Source organism: Hipposideros armiger, unplaced genomic scaffold (assembly GCF_001890085.2).
Source record: "Hipposideros armiger isolate ML-2016 unplaced genomic scaffold, ASM189008v1 scaffold_140, whole genome shotgun sequence".
NCBI lineage: Eukaryota > Metazoa > Chordata > Mammalia > Chiroptera > Hipposideridae > Hipposideros > Hipposideros armiger.
In genome coordinates, this window is record NW_017731490.1 from 2,611,720 (window position 1) to 2,632,656 (window position 20,937).

The 20,937-nt window shown below is 38.1% G+C and overlaps 1 protein-coding gene across 1 annotated transcript in view; it reads right to left on the minus strand.

The window, feature by feature from the left end:
• The window catches only part of VWA8 (von Willebrand factor A domain containing 8), a 315,962-nt gene that overhangs the window by 92,813 nt on the left and 202,212 nt on the right, over positions 1 to 20,937 (minus strand). The window contains 2 exon segments of the mRNA XM_019650364.1: positions 11,725 to 11,926; positions 15,377 to 15,458. Coding sequence (XP_019505909.1) covers positions 11,725 to 11,926; positions 15,377 to 15,458 — 284 coding nt within the window.

Sequence of the window (20,937 nt, forward strand, 5' to 3'; positions counted from 1 at the left end):
TGTTTCTGACCTTCTGTCAGGGTTTGTCTTCCTGGGTGGTGACTTCTATGTAAATATGATGGCAGAGTGGTTGAGGCAACGATGACTCACCACAAGGGCAGCACTTTCCCCTTCGGCTTGCACAAAACCAGGGTAAGTTTAGATTTTTCCACTAGGGCTCTATAGGTGTTGTTCTTTATGGAAAGGATGACTTAACCCCCCTCACCCCCAGACCCGCAATATGAAATGTAGGGCCTTTAACAGCCTGTACTCGCCTCTTAAAACAGAAATATCTAAAAGAAAAAAAACAAACAATGAAAGTTACCTATTATTCATAAGTTCTTTTTGTTGGGAGGAAAAACCCACTGTAATATCACTCGAGTTTTATCCAGGAAGACCAGACAATTTCATTGAGAACTCTGGCAGCCGGAAAGTCTCATAAGAAGAGGACTGTAACTAGACAATTTCTGCCCTATATGTACTTAGAAAACCAAGTATACCTGTATTTCCGAGGCATTCACTACAGGAATTAAAGGGAAGAAAAAAATTAATGGATGCACTATATCGCCATTGGCCAAATTATCATGTTGCATTGGTAAGGTCATGTTTCATGAATGTTGTGCTAAGCCCAAAACCAAATAAATCTGATAAGAGTCCTGGCCTCCAGTAAGCCCTACCCTAGAAGAAAGGTCATTAGCTGTCACTTGGAAGGACTTGCTGAAATATTAAAAAGAATTTGAAAACACTTGGGGACTATCGGGTTAAACACTTTAAAGAGGTTTCTTTGAGAGACTTCTCAAAAGCAGATATTTACTATTTGTAATTTTATCTCTAAGAGGCTACAAAAGTCATACAGTGTCCCCAACAGCTTGAACATGGATTCCTTATTAAAAAGGGCTCTGAAACATCTCTTTCTAAAAACATAGCAGCTTAGTTGTCCTGATCATTTTGCTTGATCTCTCTATTCTTCTTAACATCTAAATGCTTTCATGGCTTCAAGTAAAACCTCCATGCTAAAGATCACTGTAATTTTCTCACTGCCTTGAAGTTCTAGTTTAATATCTCACCATTCCCGCAAACTCGCCTATTCAAAATGCCCAAACCCTATCATCGCTCCAACTTTCCTGATTCCTTCAATGATATGCCATTTTGCCCTACATCCAAACTAGTAACAGCCCTAACGTCTGCTTCCACATCCCTTATTCAGCCTTCCTCCACCATGCCTGGCCACCACCTCAGCCTCACCAGATGCCCTGCCCCACAGTGAACAGCACTGCCGAGTCCATCTTCCTAATATACCCTTTACTGTTATCACTTTCCTGTTCAGTGAGCTTCAGCAGTTCCCAGGCACAAGGAACCCAAAAGACCTCAGTGGGCCTTCACACAGCTTAGTTTGTCCTATTCAGGCGGCCCTTACTGCATCACTCCCCAAAGGATAAAGTTTGCTGCAGCTAAGTTTGTCTCAACTAAAATAACGCTGCAATGAACTCAGGGGTTCATATATCTTTTTGAATTAATGTTTTGGATTTCTTCAGATAAATACCAAGAAGTGGAATTGTTGGGTCATAAGGTAGTCCTATTTTTAATTCTTTGAGGGATCTCCAAACTGCCTTCTATAGTGACTGCACCAATTTGCAGTCCCATAAACAGTCCACGAGGGTTCCCTTTTCTCTACATCCTTGCCAACACTTGTTTGTCGATTTACTGAACATAGCCATTCTGACAGGAGTGAGGTGATATCTCATTGTGGTTTTTATTTGTATTTCTCTGATGATTAGTGACATTGAGCATCTTTTCATATGTCTACTGGCCATCTGTATGTTCTCTTTGGAGAAATGTCTATTCAGGTCTGTCCATTTTTCAATTGGATTGTTTTTTTGGGGTTAAGTTGTATGTTTTTTGTTTTTTAAATAAATTTTGGCTATTAACCCATTCAGTACATTGTCTTTTCATTTTGTTGATGGTTTCCTTTGTTGTGCAAAAATTTTTTAGTTTGATGTGGGCCCATTTGTTTATTTTTTTTTTATTTCCCTTGCCCAAGGAGAAATATCAGAAAAAATATTAAGAGCAATGTCAGAGAGTTTACTGCCTATATTTTCTTCTAGGAGTTTTATGGTTTCGGGTCTTACATTTAAGTCTTTAATCCACTTTAAGTTTATTCTTGTATATGGTGTAAGAAGGTGGTCTAGTTTCACTTTATTTTTTTGCATATATCTGTCCGGTTTTCCCAAAATCCCTATTGAATAGACTATCTTTATCCTATTTCATTCTAACCTCCTTTGTTATGAATTAATTGACCATATAGGTGTGGGTTTATTTCTAGGCTTTCTATTCTGATCTATGTGTCTGTTTTTATGCCAGTACCATGCTGTTTGGGTTACTACAGCCTTGTAGTATATATAGTTTGATATCACGTAGCGTGACACCTCCAACTTTGTTCTTTTTCAAGATTACTTTGGCTATTCTGGGTCTTTTCTGGTTCCATATAAATTTTTGGATTATTTGTTCTAGTTCTGTGAAAAATGCCATTTGATAGGGATGGCACTGAATCTATAGATTGCTTTGGGTAGTATGGACATTTTAATGATGTTAATTCTGCCTATCCAATGTGCACAGTATATGCTTCCATTTATTTGTATCTTCTTCAATTTCTTTTTTCAATGTCATAATTTTCTGAGTGCAGCTTTTTTACCTCCTTGGTTAAATTTATTCTTGACTTTTTTTTTGATGCACCTGTAAATGAGCTTTTTTTCTTAATTTCTCTTTCTGGTAGTTCATTATTAGTGTATAAAAATGCAACTGATTTCTGAATATTAATTTGTATCCTGCTACTTTACTGAATTCATTTAACAGTTCTAATCATTTTTTGGTGGAATCTTTAGGGTTCTCTGTATATAGTATCATGGTATCTGCAAATAATGACAGTTTTACCTATTTTCCAATTTGGATACCTTTTATTTCTTTTTCTTGTCTGATTGCTGTGGCTAGGACTTCCTGTGGGTCTATTTCTGAACACTGTTCTGTTCCATTGATTTATGTGTTTATCCTTTTGCCAACACACCATTTTGATTACTGTAATTTTATAGAAAATCTTAAAAATGGGTAGTATGATTCTTCTAATTTAATTTTTTTAAAAAAATTGTTTCAGTTATCTTAGTTTCTTTATCTTCCCATATAAATTTCAGAATCAGTTTGTCTATAGCTATAAAAAATCCTGCTGGGATTTTGGTTCCAATTGAGTTGACTTTATACGTCAATTCAGAGAGAACTGACATTTTTATTATGTTGACTCTTCCAAGCCATTTACTCAGTATATCTCTCCTTTTATTTAGGTCTTTGATTTCTTTCACAAATATTTTGTAGTATTCAGCATACATATCCTGTACATGTCTTGTTAGAGTAATACCTAAGTATTTCATTTTTAGGGGGAGCTGTTTGTAAGATATATATATATATATATATATATATATATATATATATATATATATATATAGTTGTCAGAAAAGTCATGACGTAGTTTTTCTATGTTTTTCATTGCAAAAATGTGTCATGACTTTTCTGACAACCATATATATATATATATATATTTAAATTTTGTTTTTTAATTCTTAAATGTCAGTATATAGAAATATGATTGACTTTCGACTTTGCTGAACTCACTTATTAGTTGAAGGAGTTTGGGTTTTTGTTTGTTTTTGTTTTTTGGCAGATTGTGTGGACTTTCTAAGTAGGCAGTTACGTTTTCTGCAAATAGGGACAGTTTTATGTCTTCCTTTCCAATCTGTATGCCTTCATTTTTCTTGTTTTAAGGCTAGGACTTCTAGCTTGATGCTGAATAGGGGTGGTGCGCGTGGTCATCTTTTCTTTATTCCCAACCTTGGGAAAAGTACTAGTCTTACTGGCTGCAGCGTTTTTGCAGATGCCCTTTTTCTGACAGAGGAAATTCCCTTCTATTCTTAGCTTGCTGAGAGTACCCATACCCACTTTCAGGCGGTCTTGAATCAACACCAGGAGATTCTGGAGGGAAAAAGGAAACTCATGGCGATTTCAATAGTAGTTCAAATTCTGATCTTCTTCCTCAATCCATCTGCTATGCTTTATTTTTCAGAGGCCTCAAATAGCTCTTCCATAATTCTGTCCAGGTTTTATTGCTGAATTAGGTGGGAGAAACTGAATAGAGTGTGCTTACTCCCTCTTATTCAGAACTGGAACCCTTGAGTCATTTTGAAGTGAAATAGGGAAAATTAGCCAGTTTATTCTGTTCTATTAAAAATATGCATTTTTTTTAAGTGTCGAGGATCCAAAGGCAGGTGAATCTCAGTTTCATGCCTACTTATTGTTCTTGCTCACCTGGTGAATTCCTGCTTATTTTTTTACTAATTTTTAATTTTTGTCAACATAATAAATGTAAATGGCTTAATAAGTCAAGTAGTACTACAAGATGTATGAACAAAGGCATCAACCCCGTGCTCTACCCACTCTGCCGTTACCTCTTATTCCCTAAAGGTAACCACTTCCAGTCTGCTCACTAGGTCTTGTGCTATTAAGCTTCATGTTTTAAAATAACATTCTTATATTATCTTTATTTTTAAATTTTAGACATTACCTATTTACTTCCTACTATGAAAGCTGTCTTTCTTAGTTTCTTTATAAATAAGAGTCTATTCATATTTAAGAATAAGGTGTTAGAAAGTGGACTGAAAACTTTTTCACATAAAGGCGGGGCTTGTCAACAAGTGGGTCTCCCTGTAAGGTTACCAGAGAGAAACCTTTAAATGTCAGCAGGAGGAAGGCTGTCTTTCTTAGTTTCTTTATAAATAAGAGTCTATTCCTATTTAAGAATAAGGTGTTAGAAAGTGGACTGAAAACTTTTTCACATAAAGGCGGGGCTTGTCAACAAGTGGGTCTCCCTGTAAGGTTACCAGAAAGAAACCTTTAAATGTCAGCAGGAGGAAGGCTTTTCTCTTGGGCATGTCAGTTTCCAGAGAGGATTTTTCCAGTCTTCTGCTCAAGGGGTACAAATATGGACGCAGACTTTCGCTTTCTCGTCTTGTTGGCTGTGGGGCCTTACTCCTGCCCTAACCTGTGCAAACCTCCATTACAGCTCCTGTCTTTTCTAAGGGTAGAGGTGAGCCAGCAGCCCAGGTTCATAAGATGGAGGAGAAAACCTGGATGTCTAAACGGCCTCTATACAGACTTCGAACTAATTTTGCCATTTTCAGTGCCACGACACACTGCAGCCTTCAAAGGTACATGGCGTCTTTAAGTCCCGATGCGGGCTTCGCCGGGCTTCTGCAGGATAAAGCAGCTTGCATCTCATTGGCTTCCCCTCTGAAGAAAGGGGCTTCAGCTTTCTCCAGCCGCTAACTCAGTTACCACCCATCCACCTAGTTTCCATCCTTCAAAGTGTTGTTGCCACTCTCCTGTTGTCTTGTTTCCAGTTCTGCTTGCCCTGGTGGGTTTTCTACCTTTGGTCCTTGTGTCTTCTTTGATTCTTTGTCACTCTTTTACTGGAATTTTGGTAAGACGCGAGACGCATCTCATGTATTTGATTTGTCAGGAGTCCTTACTACCCCCTCATCCCCCTTTCTTAAAAACCAGGTTCAGGTATTAATTCATTTTGGAAGCCCTTCCAAAGACAGAGTTAAGTTATTCTGTGCTATCCTCTGATCCTTTAATCACGCTTTTATCACTTTCTTCACCACCACTGCAGGGTAATTTATTTGGTTTTAGCTCTACTTGACTGTAAGTCCCCTGGATCTGTACCAGCATCTATTTATTTCTTTATCGTGGCAATTCTGGGTGCTCAACAAATGTTACTGAATTAACTGAATGAATGAGTGGGTAGAACTACTCAAGGAGAGAGGTCAGAGATGGGACCTGTGGCCTGAATTTGTAAGGAAAAAGAAAATAAAAAGAGAGACATTTTTAGAATGCTATATGGAGACACAAGAGCACTGCATTCAGAAAAACTAAGAAAGACAACTCCAAATGTGACTTGCTCTCTATTTTTCTCAGGACTCAGACTAAAAATGATGTGTATTTCGCTGTGTGTTTTTTTGTCCTGTTCTAATTTGTCTTTTGAGTAAGGCTGAATACGATAATCCCCTGCTGACAACGGTCCTAGCATTGATTTCCTGCTTTTCCTCAAGCTGACAGGTTTAGGCACAGACCGTTTTTTCAATTCCTTTTTTGGGCCCAACAAAACTGCTTCCAAACAGGATTATAAACAAACCTCCCATTTTAACACTAGAATAGATGCTGAATTATATAACTAATTAGGTCATTATTTAATATGCAGTGTTTGGGTAACAGGGCTTCATTTTAATTTGGCTTTGTTTCCATATAAACATTAAAGAATTCTGCAGTCCAATATTACTTGAATTCTCAGTTTTTAACTTTTTTTCTAAGTATTTATTTGTTTACTGAGTACTTACTTTGTGCCAGGCACTAATGCATTCATTCTTACAAAAACTTTGTAAGGTATGATGGTATTATCTTTATATTATGATTGGAAAGGGAGGCTTAGAAAGAACACGTCATTTGCCGAAGACCACATACCAAGTGGAACACAGATTCGAACCCAGATCTGACCACTTCAAACTTTATGCTCTTAAGCAACAGGCAATACTGCCTGTGAATAAAATTACAGTTCTGTTTATTTCTTCTGCCATTGCAATGTGTTGACCTTACGTTTTATATATATATATATATATATATATATATATATATATATATATATATATATATATACACACACACACACAATCACACACATATGAATTCAATAAGCTCGAACCATAAAAATTCTAGAGCCATTGATTGTTAACATATTCACTGCATTGGACATTTCAATTTATAACTGATATATTACAGAGGGAATTTGTTTTCCTTATAGTTTAAAAATATATTGCTAAGATTCCTTCTTGTTGATTATATTGCTAAACACTATGTACTGTGCATGCTTGAACCCATGAGCGTCATCCTACTTGATAGCAGACCTCTCTCTAATTCTTCGCTCAAACCAGATTTGTGGTTTAAGAAGAGCACTGTCCTTTGGTAACTGGGACAAATGTAGGCTTCCACGTTTCCCAGAGACAACATGATACATCTCATCTATGTCCTCAATACCCTTTCCTTTTTCTTTTGTCTTTCTCTTGCCTTATCCACACTTCTATTGCCTTATTTCTGAAAGGTCTTGGAGTTAGTTAACTGTTGTAAATTCTCCCCAGGGAGTTGAAGGCTTAATCAGGCTGGTAGCATGCTGGAGCCAGCTTGTACCAGTTTGAGAATTGATTATTAAATATCCAGGAATTTAGGAAGTAAACTCTTAACCTTGAAAACAGCCATGGAGGAGGTATTTACACCATGGAAATTGGCAAACATTATAAATTGCCCTGCCCCCACCCCCAGGGAGCTGGTTTATCAGCTTACCAATGGTTATCACGCTCTTCAGGAATCCTGCATTTCATTAGGTCCTCCCAAAAACCTTATTCAAAATCTAGATTCAAAGAGAAATTCTATGGCTGGGATTTTTCCAACAGGAATAAACCATGGAAAAATCCTCCGAGGCACTGCCCTAATGGTGCTGCATAGACACACAGCTAGAAGCATCTTCTGAAAACCAGCTCTACTGACACATTGCTAAGAGACATGGTGGGAAATTATAACTTTTTTTTTTTTCAGTAAGCATTGCCCTTCTAGGTCAAGGAAGATTCTGAAAGACATATGCACACAGAACAGCCCTACAAAATACGTATTGTCCTATAAAAATGACAAATTGAATCAGACTGGTATTTTTAGAGTTTCTGATGAAAGCAAAGGATGACGTACAAGCGTGGACTCTGTTCCTTAAAAAGAACAAAGAATTGCAAACCTCCACAGAGGATCTAGAGATAACAGCCTGTACAGTGAAAAACGAATTTCACTAATACAGAACCAATGAAATAATCCAGCAGTTTCCAAAACTGAAAGTTGGCCTTAACATCTTACCAAGGCCTTAAAAAAATCATAACTGTTGGATTAGTGGTTACAGAAAAGACCAGGCTTAGTTACCTAAGTACAGCAAGCAATGTTGGCTCATATTCCTAGAATATTTTCTTTGAAACGGGGAGAGGATAAGTGGTGCTTAATACTAACTAGGTATCTTTTCTATGTGTTTTTTCATACCTCTCACTATTTTTCATACCTCTCAAATATTCACTGTGTCTTGTACCAAGCACTGTCTTAACTATAAAAGGTGAATAGGTTCCCATTCCACATGGTGTTTCAGAGGGCTCTACCAATTTTTAAAGTATTTATATAGTTAATGAAGTACTATTCAAAGGCCTCAACAAGATTCTACCTGTAATATATAAAAGATTTAGTTTCTGATTAGTTTACTACAATTAGAAAACAGCATTTGAAAGCTTGAACCTTTTGGCCTTTTTGGTCCCACAAGAATAGTCACCAGGAGTATTTTAGATGAGATGGTTTGATTTCTGAAGAAAACTGTGGTGTAGTTTTAATATCCGTGTTGGGAGAAATCCAAATAAAATAAAAATACACAAAACTCAATAAAAATATACAAAAAGTATGCTTCATAGAGAACACTAGGAAGCATAGTCAGAAGAATTTTGGCTATAATTAACCCAGTTTTCTGAAAATCTAGAGTCTAAAAGTAATAAAAATGGACTCTTAATCATGGGCTCTTAGAACGACAGTTATAGTGACACTCTGTTGTTGCAGTTGTTTAGTATAAGAAAACCACGCGTTCCTATCAAAGCATGTAAAATTAGTGAACACACTGTATATGCAGAGCTTAATATATACTCTCTTGCATTCTGAACTCATTAAAAAACTATCAATGACTTCATTAAACAAAAAATTCAAAGCAACAATGGCTTCAGAGCGAATAACTCTGGAAGCCTGAAATGTAGCAAAGAAATAAAGGATAGTGATAAAGCATGTGGCTTTATCTAAATACAAACAGTTCCTTTGACACCAGGCAAAGGCATTAGGGAAAGATACTGGGGTCAGTAAGTGGTGGACGGCATGGCAGGTTGTTTGCCTGGCCTTCACTGCTGACCTAAGGGAGCATCTCAGGACCAACAGGAACCATCCAACACAGGTATGTGTAAACCTCCCATCCCAGCAGGTGTGGGGCTGCCTCAAATGACCCGAGTGCAAACCAGGCCTTTCCATTTCTACGATGCAAAGTAAGTCCATCTGGCCACTAGATGGAGATCAGGTCACTCTGCCAGGGAGAAGGGAAGCAGCTGGCAGTCAGCAGGTGGGAAGTATGGGAGGGAGAGCCTCGTCTTTTCTTAGTACTGCTAATCACGCTCCAAAATCCAGAGCCAGACCTATGTTGAATCAAGCATCCATAAACGAGGAACAGCTTGAAGGACTGAACAGGAAGCGAACTGTCAAAGACAAATTTTTGCTTGCTATTACCACTGACCTGGAATAATTCCTATTTCGATTTGGTTGTATAAACTACTCGTAAATAACAACAGGAACTGGTCTAAACAAGAGCGATTAATTGTGCTGTTTCATTATTTACCAAGCAGTGAGAAGGAAGAGGAGAGAGAAGACAAAAAATTAAAACAATGGCAGGCTATTCAGGCAATGCAGCCTGTCTATTTAGACAAGATATGATCATGATTTCTCAGTTCGAATGTGTATGTTAAGTATACATTTTCAGTGTCAATTGAAATGGATCAGAGAATAGCAGAGATGCAAGGAGAATGTTAGATAACATATATTCTAATTTTCCAAATGGAACTATTATTTTCTTCTGAATTATGTAACTTTATTAATGAATAAGTCTTATTTCTGTTAGAGCTGAACACTGAACTGGAGACATAAAGTTATACATTTTCTGGAACATGTTTGGTTTGGGGAAGGATTAGATATTTCACTACATAAAATAGTCAAATATTTTGTTTATTTTTGAGATGTTAGATACTATAATTCTGTTCATTTCTAACTTAATAATCATACAAATATTCATTCAACAAGTACTTATTCAGTTACATAAAAACAAATGAATAATTTGTGACAGCTTAAAAGAATTCCATTTGTTATCAAAATACCGGAAGGACTCGTGTGAATTACTACATATGAATGCGAGCATAAACAAACCTACTACATAATAATTGTGTATCAATTATTATGCTAGGAGCTGGGAATACAAAGACGCAACCGCGTCAGGGGAGGGGAGATGCTGGGGATGAGAACAGCTACTGGCTAAAACACAAACAGGTTAATTTTTGCAGCAATGAAGACCAGTTACCAAAAGCATGAGTAAAAGTCCTTTTTAAAGTTCTGCTGTAAAAGAATAACTTAATAGGCCACATATCCTGACCACAGGAAAAATGTGACCTTTGATATCTGTAACACATGAGAAATTAAGATAAAATAGAAATTAAATAAAATATAATAGCATTTATAAATCCGATAGTATTTACTATCAGGCATCAATCACTATAATGAAAATAGGAGCTTAATTAAAAGGGAGAAGAAAGTAATGTTTAGAATAATAAAAGAAACAGAACCATAGTTAATTAATTTTCTAATTATTGTTATGGATAGTGACCACCGTTCAGTCTGTTGCTGCGATAAACCCACTGCACTTAATGACATGTTTATTTTAGAGCTATACATTTGTTTCAGCTTAATTAAATTAACATATTCATACCATTTCAAAAGGATTTCAGGTTGCTTGCCTACATGGGTTTGTGACTTTCAAAATGTTCCTACAAGCTTTTAAGAATCTGAGAGAAATATGTATGATTCATTCACAAATATATATATATATATATATATATATATATATATATATATATATATATATATATATATATATATTTCTCCTTTAAGGAAATCACAACAATAGCCACATAAAATAGTAATTATTAATCGGGTATCAATGGGATAGTTGGTGGAAATTTCTTATCTGGTTAATTGGCTCTTTGCAGAGCAGCACAGCTGGCAGAAACCAACCTCTCTTTTTGCTGGATAAAAATGAAATGTAAACAGGGAAGTTTTCTTCTAAAGATTAAAATAAATAATTACAAATAAATCCTTTTATGACACGCGTTAGTATTTATGGGTACACAGCCTTCCTCATTGTTCACATTAGTTCCAGACAACAGCTCGACGAAGCGGGGATGGAGCCATTTCTGGAAATGGGGAGTGTTCTCTCCCTTGGGTGACCTGTCCCCATCTTCTTTCCAGGGCAGGGCTGGCTCTGCTTATTCTGACTGCTAAACTAGTATTATCTGGAAATGAGGGAGTTGGTCAAAACACATTTCCATGGGATGCATAACTTTGCTTATCTTCTCTTGTCCAATGGCTGTGGCCTTATAATAATGTGCCGCGTGTTACAATAGATCCTCGGTATTCCTATTTCCTGAGTAGCAGGTAGAGATGCTGACGATGGTGGTAAAAGTGAGAACAGAGGCACAGGCAGTGCTGGGAGCTGATTAATGCTTAAGGTTAAAAAGTGAAAGTTTGGTTGTATTCGCATGTTGTGATGTGAGAGGAGCTTGTGTATTTAAGCACTGACAGGGAAAAAAGAGCACATTTTTACTTTGTCACTATCTAGATGGATAAGATTTGTCTTTTTTCTGAGTCCAAAATTTATTTTAGCCACTTAAGCAACTGTATTTCGGGGTTGAGTTAGACATGTTCACGACGGTGGCATTTGGAATGAAATTTATATCTGAACGTGCAACCTTTAGAGATCAATTCAAGAGGTACCTGCACGTGTCTGTCGTCTTGTCCAATCATGTTTCTCCACTCCGTGAGTGAGCGTTGCAGATGTTCAAGTCCGGTTTCCCAGAGCCTGATGCGACCTCCCATATCGACAGTGACAACACCACCTTTGCCCCATTCGGCTAGCAGGGCATCTGTGTCTGAGATAGTGGACAGCCATGTGGTGTATGGGGACAGAGATTCTGATCTGAAAAAGAAATCACAGTATATAACGAATTGGCAGTCCAGGTAATAAAGCAACTTGAATCTGACTCACGTTCATTACACCTGCCTTATGGAATTCCAATAGGAAGCACATTACAAGATAAGATACCCATTTTCTCCTAATAATAGATTTTAGTGGCTATGCTTATGGGATAGATTAAAATTGCCATGATCTGAAGAGGGAGGATCTATTTGCGCCCTCCTCCTATATGAAATGGCTGAACAGAAAATTGGATTTTGTATGAAATGTTTGAATGACAATAAACTTATCTAGACTCAAAGAAAAAAAAAAAGGATAAGATGCCAACATATCCATCTGTAAGGAAAAAAATACATACCTATTTATTGGTTATTTACATTTTCCTGCATTTGTGGACCCCAGGTGACATCAGTATTCATAGTGGGAAAGAAAGAAACTCTAGACCAAATCAGACGTCACAAATGTGCCGCGCTGGGCTCTTTCTAGGGTCTGAGGTCAGCAACGAAACTGGTGTTCTGTTTATGTGTTTCATTTGTATTTGATAGTTTGCCTTTTCTAACTTAGACAGTTACATAGATTTATCATAAGGAACTTACGTATTTCTTGTATTATATATTTCATACATATACATATTTCCTTTATTTTATATTTCTGATACCTGTATAGTCATTTCTAGGAACGCAACTTTTGCCTAGAAGGATCGATTGCATACATATTTCCTTTATCTGAATATAGCTCTTACTATAGAAAAAAACATAGAAGAAATTCTAACTGCCAGTGTTGGCTCTCTGAATACACCTGATATTTTCTATATGAACTAAATGGTCTAAAGGGATGGTCTGATCAGATAATAAAAACATTAACCATCAGTGTTGATCTGGTAAAACCACAAAACCACTATGTATGAGGTAGATTCTCACAACATACTAAAATTAAACCAAGGCTATTCTGACCTTTTTCTTTTTCAGCCTGCATTAGTAGATATTAAAACACAGTGTAACAAAGCCAGGTCCTCTGGAACACAGAAGCCTGCAAAAATGTATATATGAAGAGGATGACAACAGTAGGATGGGATCCAGTGTTTCAGAACGAGTTTGCAGTACTAGAAGGACTTAAAGAAGGTAACATTTGCTATAATACAGGGTTTATCTCATGGTGCTCTGCCGAAAATTAGTAGGTAAAGATGGTGAAGTAAAGGGCTATTTAAGAATAATGAAATGTATCCACATGAAAGTGTGATGTCTGAAATTCTTCCAGTAGCACTCGAGATGTCTGTGTCTACTGAGTGCCGTATCTACTGGCTGCACATTTAACTTTCCACCATGAAACGTTAAATGTAAAGGGCAATTTCTTCACTATGTCAAAAAAAAAAAAAAGGACTGAAGAAAGCATATTTTTACTACAATTTGTACAACAGATCTAGAATCTCTTCTCTACTTTTTAAAAAGTACATGTTCCCCTTATACATAATAACAAGGTCTTTAGGAACATATAAAATTATAGCAGAGTAAAACCTAGATTTATATATGCCCACATCCAAGAGCTAGGCAGTATCATTTTATAAATGGAAAAAAATACAAATCTTTGAGAGAAAATACTCAAATTTTACTGAGGGCAAACATGATGTATTCATTTTAGTCCTGCAGTTACATATACTTTTATTGAATTCTCTACTATTTGAAGTTAGCCACCAAATGGAAAATTCCCGATCTCCAGCACAATGATAAATTTAAGCACCTAGCAACAAAACTGAAATCCAGATGGGCTGTTCCCTTGGATTACATACATGGCAAAATATGACAATAGTTAATCTCAAGAGAAACTCAGGCTATACTGACAATAAACAGACTCTAAATCACGTGGTGAGTCCACTTCAAATGTGGTAAGTCCAAACTGAGATGCTCTGTAAGTGTAAAATACACACTAGATTCCAAAGAGTTAGGAGAAAGAAGGAACGTAAATTATCTCATTAAAATTCTGACATTGAATGCATTCGAAATGGTAATATTTGAGATACACTGGGTTAAGTAAAACACCATTAAAGCTAGCTTCACTTGTTTCTTTTTACTTTTTTAATGTGCTTGCTAAGGAATACAAAGTGACGCATATGGCTCACATTATATTAATATTTTTATTGGACAGCGCAGCTCTACATGAATCATGAGTGGGCACTGGTTACAGATACAGTTGTTCTTCCTACGGCAGGTATAACACTCGGTTCATGCAGAAAGTTAAAAGAGAAAAACACTGAAACAAAAATCTAGGGCTAATGAGGGGGAAATAAAGAGAAATGATGAAAACATTATTTAATGCTTTAGAAAAAAATAAATGTAAAAATCAAAAAGTTTTTCTTAGCTTTTGGTACTTGAACTAATAGTATGTTTTAATGAGCATACAATTAATATGGAATAAGGACTTTCCCCAAATGATTAAAAGACATTTTTCATTAAACTGACCCAAGAAGGCATACTTAACTTATGTTGGAACAAGTAAATCTATTTCTTTGAATATGCTTTCACTATTCGTACTTCCTAAACCTGACTCAAGGGTCCTCAGAAATGAAACTGTGTTTCTGGGTTATTTTGAACTGTCATGCTGAGCTATGTTCTCCTGGGTGATGGAGGAGTGGGTAAAAAGGCAGTCTGGTGGGGTTTTGGGTGACTGACAGGTTCCCGTGTCCCTGGCCTTCTGCTGACATTGGAAGGCTCTCCAGGCCCCTCTGCTCAGGATCCCTGGTGTCGTGAGGGCTCAGCTGTCTGTGAAGGAGAGAATGTGAGGAGGGGACGTGAGGCCAAAGCAGGTATGAGCTCAGGCTGAGGCAGGGAGATCAGGCCTGGATGCACGAGGGGCAGGAGCACACGTGTGTTCACCAGGCAGAGACTGAGCATCGGGGCTTCTCCTTCTCTATCCTCAGACTAGTCTAACTGGCGTGCAGGCTTAGCTTCCACCGCTGGGCAGTAATAAAAGCAGTGAATGGCAATGAGTTCTGGAATCCTCTGACTACTGTGTGGCCTTTACGATTGTAGATGCAGAGTGACACATTTAAAAACAATATTAAACAAATGCCATCTAAGTGACTTCAACATTTTGAACACATTTACCTCAGAAGACTACTCTATGAAGTTAATAAGCATAAACATTTCTGAAACACTAAAAATGCTGTCTCAGATACAGAAAACTCTATTAATTAGGACAGAACAACAAAAGAGAAATGACGACTCGGGGGCTGATAGATTCATAGCTTCGTAACATTTGAACATTTCTCCAGCATGAAAATAAAAATGGCGGTAAGACATGCAGAGAACAGCGACACATAAACCAACTATAAATGAAGAAAAAAAGGGCTTGCTATTTAAGGAAGCCAAAAGCACACATTTATTCAGAGTACTTGGTAAAAATTCACTCAGTTTTTTATCTGACATACACGGTAAGAACAAAGTGGAAATGGGTTACCTGGGAATAGGGATATATCGGAGTTTCTTTGATTGAAGATCAGTGACTTCAATATAACCAGCTGTGTATGGAGGAGTAACATCTGCAAATAAGCCATGATATGAGCCAAGTATTAAATTACCACAGGATACCAAAGTAGGACCAAAAGAAAGCATGAATGTGTGGCTAAAAGTGGAAGGAAGTTGTCAGTAGCCTGCGGCAGGCCCACTTGACAAAGTCCTGAGCCAAGTCCAGCGTCAAGGCCAGACTCTCATGACTTATGCTTTGGTCAGGGAAATACAAAGCTTGTCAAATAGATGCGTATCAGGCCATGTTCCTTTACTGTCAGAAAATCCCCTAAGTTTTTTCCATTGTCTTTGATAGCTTCCCAAGATGGCTCAATGTTTTAGCACTTTCAATTGAAATGTTTCATCATCTGAATTCTATTTTCCTTCTTAGGAAGTCACAACAACTAGAGTATATAATATGGTGGAATCAGCACCCACTTTGTAATCAGACTGACCTGCTGTGAAATCCTGGCTCTGACATTTCCTAATTGTGTTTTTCTTTTCTTTTTCTTAGTTTCAGGTGTACAACACAATATAATAGTTAGACATTTACACCCCTCACAAAGTGATAACCACCCCTCCCCCCCCGGCAATCTACCACTCCTCTGACATCGTATATAGCTGTTACAATTCCATTGACTCTGTTCCCTATGCTTAATTGTGTGTGTTATGTGGGTCAAGTTAGTTACCACTCTGAGACCTGCTTTTGTCATTGGCACAATGGGGATACAAGCAGCATATGAACATCACAAACATTCTGAGGACTGGATGAATTTAGTAAATACAAAGCACCTCATTAGTAGCTGCCCAGCATATAGCTGCAGTTATTATTAGGGCCCTAGAATACAGGAAAAGATGAGGTGAGGATGGGGCAGTGGGGCAAGGGCTCCGGGTCATGAAGAAAATGAAAAAATGGGGAAGGACACAGTTTGACACCAGCCCTGAAGTTGTTTTCCAGCAAATTCCAGGGGCTGACTGACTTGTTTCCCACAGCTCTGAGTACCACCATCACCCTCATCATCACTAGCCGCCACCACTGTGTGTCAGTAACTCTGCTTAGTCTTTACAAGTAGTCTTTTTAATACTGATAACAACAAACACTTCAAATTCCTGTTTGAGAGCTGAGGAGGTTTGGGCTTACAGAAGTCATATGATACTGGGGTCTGCTTGAGGCAACACAGCTCTAGAGTAATGAAGACCGCCTTCAAACGCGGTCTTTCTGGCTCTGAATCCTGTGTTCTGTCTACCACTCCCACAGCTCCTACTGGCCCTGGCCCTAGGGCAACAACTAGTCTTCAAATAGCTCCATTTTACAAAATCTGAGCCACTGCTTTTTCTTTAAAAAACCAAACAAAAACCAAACAAAAATAACTTTCCCTACACAGAACCCATATTTTCAAAGATTTTTCCCTATCTATCTATCTATCTATCTATCTATCTATCTATCTATCTAGGTATCTATTATCTATCTATTATCTATCTACCTATGCATCCATCCATCTCTTCTTCCGACTTAAGATTTGAATGAGACATCCAAAATGTTGACAGTGAATTTATCAAATGTGGTTTACAAAGAATAAGAAACTTGGCATTTTTATTTCATGTTTGCAGTTGAAGATTTTTGAGCAGGCCACCTCAAAAACTAAAATATCTCTTATTTATGCAACAAGCGTGGTTGAGCTTACTTTGTAACAAAGCACTGGGGACAGAAAGGAAAGTGATGAGGAGCCCACAGCATAAAGAGGAAAGTTCTTTAAAAACAAAACAAAACATTGCAGGCCCTTGGGGACTTGGAAAGAATTCCAGGGTGGGAGTCCCAGGCCTGGCGCCAGGTATGAGCTGCAGAGCTGGGCAAGGAGTGGTCCTGGGGGCAAAGGAGTCAGCAGAAGGGCAGGTAATGTGCAGGGATAGCAGAGGTAAGAAGAGACAGTTACTATGGTAATCTGACTACCGAGCAGGACTGGCTGTCCCCAGATGGCTGTGTGTACAAAGGAACACACTCATCCTAAGTCATGCACTTGTCTGCATTGCAAATGATGCCTGGGATAGAAGGTCAATCTCGGATAAAGTTTTGCACCATATATCATTTTTGACAGTTCCTGCTGCTAAGACCTAGCTGAAGTCGATTGAGTTATTTATAGATCCAGGCTCTCTGCCAAAAATGACCAGTTTAAAGCGGCTGGGATAGCTCGAGCTGCTTAGCTCTTTGGCTTGCCACTCACAGGCACCGTCTTTGGAAGCAGTAGTATTAAGTCGAGCTATTGCCATTAGCGTTTTCAGATGGCCTGTGAAAGCAAAGTAAGACAACTTACTTTAAAATGTCTTTTTCCTACATTTTCCTTTTCTTTCCCTGTGCAAATTAATCCCATGGCATAAAGAGGGTGAGAAATTCAATAATGGTTGTTTCTATTTCAAGAAGGAGAAAAGAAAGCAAGAATTTTACTCCTGGTGCTAAAATATATTTTCATGTATTAGAAAAGGCAGTTTGTGGGTATAAAGTACTTAAAAAAAACAACAACCAAGGGTGGAGGTTATGGTAAGTACTCGAAAAATAATCAGAATTGATGTTTACTGATTTGAAAATAAATCTGTTCAGAGTACATGATTGAATTAGGGAAGTGAAAACGTGGCCAGATTTCCCTCTAAACGTAGCCAAATCCCTGTCTCTCCATTTTAAACATTTCAGCACTGTAGAGAGGCTGGAAGCTCGGGAAATTTCCATTACATTTATAGTCCAGGTGGATGTAAAAGACAGGTATAAACGATACTTTGGGATTAGTTCCCTAACGATGAAAGGGAAGTCACTTCTGCAGTGTTTACTGCATAGTCCCATGACAGTGGGGACAGCTTACATGCACTGTGCAAGGTTAGGAGGAGGTATAAAACCAGAAGGAAAAACAACCAAGAACGCTGTCAGAGGGAAGATGAAATTACATTAAAAACTGCACTCCTTCGAGCAATGTAACATGATGCACATCTGTTATCTGCTGGTTAATGCACCTCGGTGATCACAGATGAAAAGTGATGTGTGCCCCGCCAGCACACTATACCAAATCTCTGAATTTACTAAAAGTTCAAAAAACCAGTGTGCTGCTTTCAATCAAGAGTCATGATATTGTGTTTAAAGAGCTGAGGCCTGTGACCAAAAAAAAAAAAAAGCTAACATTTAACTAGCAGAAAAACGACTGGAAGAAAGCCATCCATCTTACCCAGTCCGCATTAAACAAAAGTCACACCATTGTTAAGCCACCTGGAGAGTGGTCGTTACAGTTTCTGTTGATTTCTTTAGTAAAAGGCTGATATGCATTAGTTCCTGGCTAATCAAATGGCTGGGTTCCAACTACTTTAAAAAACGGAATTTTCACCAGAGATCTACCCACACGTACATGAAAGCGTCACACAGGCTGAAAGAAAAACCAGCCAGCCCCCGCTTTACTCCCCTCACCCCTCTTTCCTGCTCCCACAGACACTTTCAACTTTTTACAGTTTCTTTGGTATATCCCTTCATCCTTATGCTGTCTTGATGTTTCAGTTTCAGGCATTATTTATTGACCTCCCACCAGCTAAGACGAGAGAGAGTTTAACTCTTTTCCATACGCCCTTCTCCCTGCCGATCACGTCATTGTCCAGCCCCCAAAACATTTCTATGATAATTTCGGTTAGATTAACATCCAGTGCTTATATTATCATGATTACATAAACACACACGGCTGAGCTATATCTTATAGTAGTATCGCTTTTTCTTTCCTGTACAACTTTTTCTTTTCATGAAGTTAATTATCATGTTTCATTATTGGTTTAATTTTTTACATACTTGGCACAAATTCATCTTCAAAGTGTTTCCTAATTGTCAAAATCTCTAAGTACGTTCAAATATATCGGATTTATCAATTTCACTTCCTTAGAGGCATCTCTCCTGAAATCTTCTGATATTTTCTAACCTGAATTGGTTGATTCTCCAGGCCTGTGCACAGCTATCATCCAAGGATCTCCCACCATTCTCCTAGAGATTTGTTGTTTTTTACAGCCCACGTTTGTGAAATTCTTCCTATGTGCCAGACACGATCCTAAGCATTTTATTTACATTTCGAATATTTAAACAACACTACTTAAACAAATGACGGGAAATAAAACTCCTACCAACCAGGAACAAATTGCAAAAGATATAAACAGGTAATTCCCAGAAGAGTAAATTACAACATATAAAAAGAGCCTCAAGGGCCGGCCGAGTGGCTCAGTTGGTTAAGAGCTCGCTCAAGAGTTTGAGCTCTGAGCAACAGCGGTTCGATTTCCGGCCCGAGCTGAGCAGCTGCTGAGCTGCCAACAGGTGGCAGGATGGCTCAGCTTTAAAAAAAAAAAAAAAAAGGCTCAAATTTACTAGAAATCAGTGAAAGCTAATATAAAACTACAACAAAAAAACTTCTACACGAGTGGAAGGCCTCTTTAATGATGCTGGATTAATGACTTTGGGACACAGTCCAGTAATGTCACTCTTAGATATATACCCTACAGACTCTCAACATACACACAGGAAGAAAGGTACAGAAATATTCATAGCCCGCTATCTGTAACAGCAAACAAATTGGAAAGAACCTAAATGTCCACCAATAAAGACCAGGTGAGTAACGATTGGTGGCACAGCAGTGAGGAAAATAAAGTAGAGCTATCAGTACGGGTGATGACCGAGTCTCCTCTTGACCAAACTCTGCTTAGGCCCTCCTGAATCCTCTTCCCAAGTAGACCCCGACTACTGGGCTTCCATGTTTATCTCTGCCTTGTCCCATTTGAGCAAGCATAATGCTGACTCAGCACACCCCACATCCCCTCCCCTCACCGTCTGACTGGGTTCCTGACTCTCCACCATCCCCAGGTGATACTGCTCACCCCCGCCTGCCTTCAGAAGAATCCTGTTAGTTGATTTACTCAGAATTTCCCCTCACCCTTGGTGTCCTCTTAGAAATTTTCTATCTGCTGATCTCCACCAACAAAGTTGAAGGATCTATACTACCTGATTTTAAGACTTAACCATAAGGTAAAGAACTGGAAAGTAATTAAGACAGTGTGGTATTCGTGAAGAGACAGACATACAGATCAATGGAACAGAACAGTAAATCCCAAAACAGCCCCACACATAGGCCGTCAGCTGGTTTTCAGGAGAGGTCCCAATAATTCCACGGAGAAACGAGTCTTGTTAGCAAATGGTGCTGGAACAATTGAATACCCTCCTGTACGACAATGAGCCTCACCCCACACCGTGCACCACATACAAATTTACTCAACATGGAGCATACATCTAAATGTAAAACCTAGAAACATAAAATTCTCAAAAGAAAACATAGATTTGCCCTGTCGACATGGGAAAAAATATTTGGAATGCATGTATCTGATACTGGACCTGTATCTAGAATATATAAAGAACACTTGAAACTCATTAAAAAGAAAGCAAATAACTCAATTAAAAAAAAACGGGCAAGGTCCGGCCGAGTGGCGCGATGGTTAAGAACTGGCTTGGGA